This window comes from Apus apus, chromosome 1 (genome assembly GCF_020740795.1).
Source record: "Apus apus isolate bApuApu2 chromosome 1, bApuApu2.pri.cur, whole genome shotgun sequence".
NCBI classification, from domain to species: Eukaryota; Metazoa; Chordata; class Aves; order Apodiformes; family Apodidae; genus Apus; species Apus apus.
In genome coordinates this window covers 23,136,419-23,143,724 of record NC_067282.1, presented here as the reverse complement: position 1 = coordinate 23,143,724, position 7,306 = coordinate 23,136,419, and the positions used below count along the sequence as shown (strand labels likewise).

Below are 7,306 nucleotides of genomic sequence, written 5' to 3'. Positions count from 1 at the left end.
TGGCTACACTGTCACTTGGTGTCTGGAGCCACTCCCAGATCAGCACTCAAGTCAAGTGAATGGCCCAGGACCCCTGAAAGGTTGCCAAGTGGGAAGCCGGTGGTCTTGGTTCTCAAACATTCTCCCTCTTTTGACCTGTGCCTGGTGGGAAACAGCAGGGCAAGGGGCAGCCTGAGAACAAACTAAATTGTGGAGTTGGCAGCTGGTCTAGCCAGGGCTGTTTCTCTCTCCAATGGAGACATTTCAATTCTGAGAAGTTTTACCTGTTGAAGTAATGAATTCACATACTAACTCACTCCTGGCAGAAAGATTTTGTGATGAAATCAAAGAGCTGATTATCTTACATGATGCTGTGGCCTAGAATCATAGAATCATTAAGGCTGGAAGGGACCTCAGAGATCACCAAGTTCCACCCTCCCTGCCATGAGCAGGGAACCCTGCCACTAGATCACTTGCCCTTAGTGAAGCCATGTTGGCTGTCACCAATCACCTCTTTATTTTCCATGTGCCTTAGCAGACTTTCCAGGAGGATCTGCTCCATGACCTTGCCAGGCACAGAGGCCTCAAGTACTTCTTTAAGAAGGACTAGCTCAGGAACACTGACCAAGCATCTTTCTCCAATACCTTTGTGTCGCACTTTGCTACAAATCAAATAATCACAGCTGTTCTCTAAAACTTTCAGCTCTATGTGGGAAGTTTGAGGGGGAAAGTACAAGAACTACGGCAGAATTACAGAGCAATATTTCAGAATTAACATGTTTGGGAAAAATAAACTTACCAATAATTGATTATTCTGCCCTGTATTACTTCTGACAGCCAAGCAACCATTCTAATATTACAAAGGGTAACAAAAGTGATTGCTTTAGACTGAAGCAAAGATCCTGCTGTAATTTAGGAATACATCAGAATGACAGCAATGGCTTGTAAAATGCCATCCAAGCTTCAGCCACACTGATGTGATTGTACAACATGTGTCTGTGTGAGAAATGTATAATTACTCAAGTCCAAATTATTTTGCAGATGAAATGTCATTCCATGAGTCTTTGTTTTTGTAATACAGCTTTATTAAACACAATCAGGATTTAATGTACAAAGTGTAAAAATAAATTGAATTTGAAATATATACAATACTGTACATGTGCATTTAGTAGCATTTTTGGTGTTTTTGTCTTTGTAGCCTTCTGGGGGCTGGTACCAAGTCCTCAGGTTCCTTTGGGGTCTTTTTTAAAGAGCCTCAGATGCTTCAGAACTGGTTTTTGACGAGTTATTTGCTTCCCCAGTAGACCTGGAGCTATTTTTGAGTGAAGGATCATCAGATACATTAGCAGGAATTGTACTGCTGTTCTCATTTGCATAATCAATCTTCTTTTCTTCTGGTAAATTATTAATGAGTGCTTGTGTGTTAATCATTGCAAGTTCTTCATCAGCAATCAGGTCATTCTCAGGAAGATGGACAGCATGTCTCAGTTTTCTGCAGGGGGTGACACGACCAATATTCTGATTTGTTTCTTTAGATGACTTGCTGTGCTGTAAACCCAAACTTCGTGGTGGCTGAAAAGCTTTTTTTAAAGATGGAGAAATGCTGGAACAAATTGGTGTGAGTGGTGGGGGGGCAGGTATGCAACTGAGGAAGTCCATTGCTTTTCTCTTTTTGCTGTTTCTGGGATGGTCTTCATTAATTGAAGCAGATGATGGTGTTTTTGCTGACCCTTGTGCAGGAAATTTCCTGTTTGGTGTGCTAGTTGATAGAGGGTTTGGATGCTTTACTTCAGATTTAGAAGAAGAGATCTAGTTAAAAAGAAACACATTTTATGTTGAATAGAACGTCCTATTCCATTAGCCTCCTCAATAATTTCCACACAACAGATGGAAGAAAAAAACCAAAACCAACAAAAAACTGATTAAAAATGCTACATCATCATTCACATCCAATTTAACTTCAGTCTGATATCTTCTGATCATGACTAATACTATTCCTGCAAGTTTTGATGCTTGATAAATCACTGCTTACAGGTACATTAAGCAGCACATTTTAATTCTGTTTCTGACAAGTGAAGTGTATGGGAATTTTTTTGTGCCAGATGGTAAGAAACCAAAGCACTCAGAAAAAGGAGTTAAGTCTGTACCAGGTTTGTCCTCAGCAAGTTGTTAAATAGGAAAAATAAGGGGGGGGAAAAAAAAAAGAAAGAAAGAAGGGATAGAATACAGACCCAAAAACTTGAGGATAACAATATACGCAAGGTAAATGTTCCACAGAAAATCATTCAAACACATGCTTAACTTGAAAATACCTTTAATGTCTCATTGTTTTAAACTAAACCTTCAGAATTTAATATTAGCACTCCCTCTGAACTGAAAAAAGATGCCTTAAATTTAGTCCCCAGGAACTGAGCTCACATCAGGGTGTTTCTATCTCACTCACAACCAGGGGCAGAAAAAAAAAAAAGCTTGTTCTGACTGTGCTCAGTACTCCAGATCAGGAACAAGTGGCCACCAGCAGCCTTCATGGGAAACTTGAGTGGTATTTAACTCAAGTTTTGTCAAGATTGCTATAAAACGTGAATATTTACTAGGTGATGCCTCCTCCCTTTTAAATCCTGGAAATAGTGAAAAATATCCAGGGGAAAAAAAAAACCAACATACCAGGAGGCCAAAGTTCTAACAAAGGTACGAACTGAAGATGAAGTAAATCTTTACAGATCAAGAGTTTTCCTTCCAGTGATACCCATATCAGATAATCTTCACAGTTGGACCAAGGAAGTCATAAATCATCCATAGGGAAAGGATGATTAATTGTACTAATTTAACATTCACAATATTTAATGTATATTGTGAAAACACAGGCCACAAGGGAAGGTTTTTCTGTACTGCTTGGAGGAAGAACAGTCTCTCAGTTCCTGCTGGGGAACAGTCCTACATGCACACACAAAGGAAGCTTCTAGTCAGTTTGCATTGTCCTGAAGAGAACCTATGGGGTGGGCTGAGAAGTGAGACACTTTACCACAGCCATCAGTATAAAAACTGCTTTTATCCTTATTGTATGAACTGTTGGTACTAACGCTATATTAATGATCAGCAGCTTACCAAGCTTTTATCCTCTGCATAAAGGCTTGAATTGCAGGAAGAAGAGGGACATTCCAAGCCACATCTTTTAGTTAAACTGGGTGTGAGTGAGAGATTTCTTCGTAGCAAATTCATCAATTTACTTTCTGCATCAGAGCAAAAGGAGGCCACATTCTATAAAGGAGAACAGTTTACAATGCAGAGTAGCTGTTTTTCAAATTGTCTAAGTACTATAAGCTCACAAGCAAAGTATTTAGGACTTTGTTTTCTCCTAATCCCACTAGAAGCTTATTTTTTATCAAACCGACAATTTAAAAGACTGCTGCACTCTTCATGGAGGGAAACATCATACCTTCCTTTTATTGTTAACAAGAAAAAAAATCCTTTTGTATTAATACTTATTGTTCAGCAAGAAGTGAGTCTGCATGACCAGGACATGTTATTTAGCACAGCTAGAAAATTGAAATAATAAATAGATGAAAACCACAATTCAACGCTGAGTATATTCGACTGAGCAAGGCAGCAAATTTCAACTTTTAAAAGGCTAAGGCCAACCTGTCCAAGACAGATTCCCTGCTGACAGGTGTAGGATTCAATACCTCTAATACCTGAAAGGAGCCTGTAAGAAGGCTGGGAAAGACCTGTTCACTGGGGCATGTAACAATAGGACAAAGGGTAATGGTTTTAAGCTAGAGAAGGGTAGATTTAGGCTGGACATGAGGAAAAAGTTCTTTAATATGAGGGTGGTGGATCACTGGAATGGGTTGCCACCACAGGTGGTGGAAGCCCCATCCCTGGAGACATTCAAGGTCAGGTTTGATGGGGCTCTGAGCAATCTGTTCTCATGTGAGATGTCCCTGCTTATTGTAGGCGGGTTGGACTAGATGAGCTTTAGAGATCCCTTCCAACCAAAGAAATTCTGTGATTCTTTGGTACATCCTAAAGACAGCAGTGGCTGAGCTGAATTTAAAAAAATATTAAAAAATCAAAATACATTCAACAGGTGGTATGTAGAGTTCTCCAGGAAAAGTGCATTAACATCCTACTCCAGCTCCCAGAAAATCCCCTCAAATTCAACATTATGTGCATTACTTGTTCTTAAGATTTACTAGTACTAGCAGACTTTTTGGTGAAGAATGTAACACAGCAGTAACTAAAATTAACCATTGAACTACAAATCTACAGATTTACCTCTATAGAACTTCTCAGTTCGTTAACCTTCTCTTGGAGATAGTTTTCCTTTGGGCTGGCTGAGAATACGGAAAGATCTCCAGCCAGGAGCACAGGAATTTCTGACCTGAATTCAGATAGCCACTGAAGGTTGCTTGCAGAAATGAAGGAATGGGGGACAACGATATCTTCGATAGCAAAGTGTCTGAGATCTGTCCGGATCTTTACTGCCACCAAATTACAGCTTTCATCAGATAAGTACACTGTAGTAGTGAAACCTAAAAGCAAGAGAACAGTCTGAATTAAATCTTAAGCCTTTAAGTAAAGGTTTAAATACTGCAAATACTGCAATTTGTATCTATAAAGAAGTCATACACCTCTTGAAAAAGAACTGACAAACACAACATGCCTACCTGCAGGGTAACAGATGTTTGATGCTTCATTCATATTCTACACTATCCCCCTTTTGATTACAGAAAACAACTCTGTGTTCCAGTGCTTAAACATAATACTCCTATTGTGCTTTCCACTTTTATTCAGCAGATTATCCACCTGTCCCTATCCATGAGCTCCAATGCCTGGGTTCTACTCATTCCATGGCACTGTACACAAAAGAGGGAGCTCCCATACATGTAGAATGCTACTTCTGCAGATGCTGAACACTGATCTGAGAACTTACAGCCATCCTTTATGGCAAAAAATTAAAAAGAGCTTTGCGTGAGCTTAGAAGCTCCCTCACTACAATCTTCCTGAGCTAGTAAGTGAAGACAGTGTTTCTTTAGGTAAACAGAACTATCTGCCAGCACATCATAGTGATGGGCTCTATCAGCAGGTTTTCACAGGCCTGAGATGCAGGTTCAACAAGATTATTTTGACTTCTGAATTAAATAAAAAAAACAGTGCTTATGCAGTGGGAGGACAGGAATGTGATCCACAACATACCTGTTCTGCTAACAGAAACAACAACTCCAGCTAAATCAACTTCAGCACACGGTGGCTGAAAAGAAGGATCTGACAAACTGGTGAATTTTAGAGCCTTTCTTGGAAAGTAAATCTGTACCAGCATCTCCTGCGATACCTGGAAAAACACAAAATGTAAGTTTTTACTTACATAAACTGTGATATGTTTTAATGATACATCTTAATGCAGTTAAAGCACTTACTGATAGTTGTAGATACTGAGTTTTCTTTGTTGCTGTTAATTGTATGTGAGTTGAGTCTGATCTCCCCTTGGAGTGTGATGTTGACAGCTGGTAGATCCTGTACCGACCGCCTTCCTTCAGCAACGAACAGACCTCCAGCAGCGGCCGCCAGACACTCAGTATCACTCCTAGCAATTAAGATTAAGATCTATTAGCTGTGCAATGCTAATTGGAATGAACACACAACACCCCCTCCCACCCAAATAAAATGGGAAATATTAATATGCAAGCTAGAACACTCTTGGGAAGCTCTTCAAATCTGTGCTATGTTGACCAGTTTCCGTGTATAGATAAGCTATTTATGATTTTCAAAATACTAACCTTTATGTTTTTCTTGCTTTCTGTAGTCTACCACACACAACTTCCATACAGTAGACACATCTCTTTTGGAACAACCATTTTCTTCCTGTTCTGCTGACTCTAAAGCCTTCTTGAATTCTTCCTGTATTTGAGTTTGCTTTTTATCATTCATCAACTGCCTGTGTGCATTCAAAGCTTTTAATTGGTCTTCACTGAGGTATCCCTGTAACCCAGAGAAAAATCTACTCAGTATCTTTTTAATTAATTTTTTAATAATCCTGTCAAGATTTCTAGATAGCCTCTTTCTTAAAAGTGTTACAAGCAATTTAGTGTTCAACTGATACCTCATTTCAAGTCCTGGTAGTGTATGTTAACACAATGGGAGTAACCAGTCTTCACTGGCACCCAGCTCTGGTACTCTGTTAAGTCTTAGATTACACACAGTTCCTGTGTGACCTCTGAGCTGACACAGTGATTTACCCCAAAATACACCAGGAGTTCAAGTCCAACTAAGTCGTCAAGATCCAGATACCTTTACATGTAGCACCTTTACATGTAGCACCACAGAGATGCATAACATTTTCTCAAAGTCACAGATCATATCTCAAAAGGCAGCAAAATAAATAGTAATTTAATAGCTGATTTTAGCAGGAGGTACTAAATTGTAAATGATTCCATAGGCATTTCAAAACTAGCCTAGTAGGATTCACAGTTACCTCCATATAGCCAGGATCAGACGCATTCTGAATTGCTTCATAAAGTTCTGCACCATCTTGCAAATTATGAATTTGCTGTCTTGTGACTATGTGTGATCTCAGTGTTCTTCTGCTGGTTGCCTCTGTTGGAAAAAGTTATTATGTTGAGTACAGCAATAGACTTTAAAAGTGAAAAAAGAAAAAATTACCTAAGAAGCAAGGTTGTGCTTAGGCCTTGCCAGAATAAAAATACAAACCACTTCTATATAGGAACCAATATACATATGTGTGTGTGTGTGTATAAGTAGAAAAAAAAATCTCATTTGTTTAAATACAACATAGATTAGAATATTATACAAACTTTGAGGAAGCCAGCATCAGTGTCTGCACTTAGGAGAGGGTGGGAGATTTGATGGACTTCCATGAAACTTCTTCAATACTTATTTTCTGTATGTCTGTCACTTCCTCTTCCTCTCATACAGCAGAAAAGGCAGAAAAGTCTCAAAGATACCAAGATCTAGGACGTGACAGGCTTGCACACAAAGCTAAACTTAACTTGATTATATTAAACTATTACCCTCTTCTTAGGCAAGTTATTTTGCTGCTGTCATTTTGATGAATTCCTTTAGGGTAGTAGACTCCAGTATAGACAACTTTATCAGTCAAACATAAAACACCACAATGAGGTGAGTGACATGTGGAAGTCCGTATCAGTGAAGTTAAGAATTATAAAGTAATCTCTGATTTCAAGTAAGAATTCACTTTTGTTTTGTTTGAGTTTTTTTTAAGGTATGGCTTTATATGACTTTTCCTAGTTGGTCATGAGGGACTCCAGGTTCTGAGAAAGCAGTTATGGAACATCTTAGTCTTACAAAT

General features: G+C 38.9%; 1 protein-coding gene across 3 annotated transcripts in view; it reads right to left on the bottom strand.

Moving 5' to 3' along the window:
* Positions 1-1,042: 1,042 nt before the first annotated feature.
* The window catches only part of BRCA2 (BRCA2 DNA repair associated), a 36,320-nt gene continuing 30,056 nt past the window's right edge, over positions 1,043-7,306 (bottom strand). For 2 of the 3 annotated variants that reach the window (XM_051642461.1, XM_051642450.1), the window contains 7 exons: positions 6,452-6,573; positions 5,757-5,958; positions 5,397-5,563; positions 5,176-5,311; positions 4,255-4,511; positions 3,085-3,237; positions 1,043-1,788 (listed from right to left, as the gene is read on the bottom strand). In XM_051642461.1, the coding sequence (XP_051498421.1) occupies positions 1,225-1,788; positions 3,085-3,237; positions 4,255-4,511; positions 5,176-5,311; positions 5,397-5,563; positions 5,757-5,958; positions 6,452-6,573 (1,601 nt within the window). In that variant the 3' untranslated portion in view covers positions 1,043-1,224. Of the gene's footprint in view, positions 1,789-3,084; positions 3,238-4,254; positions 4,512-5,175; positions 5,312-5,396; positions 5,564-5,756; positions 5,959-6,451; positions 6,574-7,306 lie in introns of those variants that run through there. The other variant, XM_051642472.1, reaches the window with a different exon arrangement.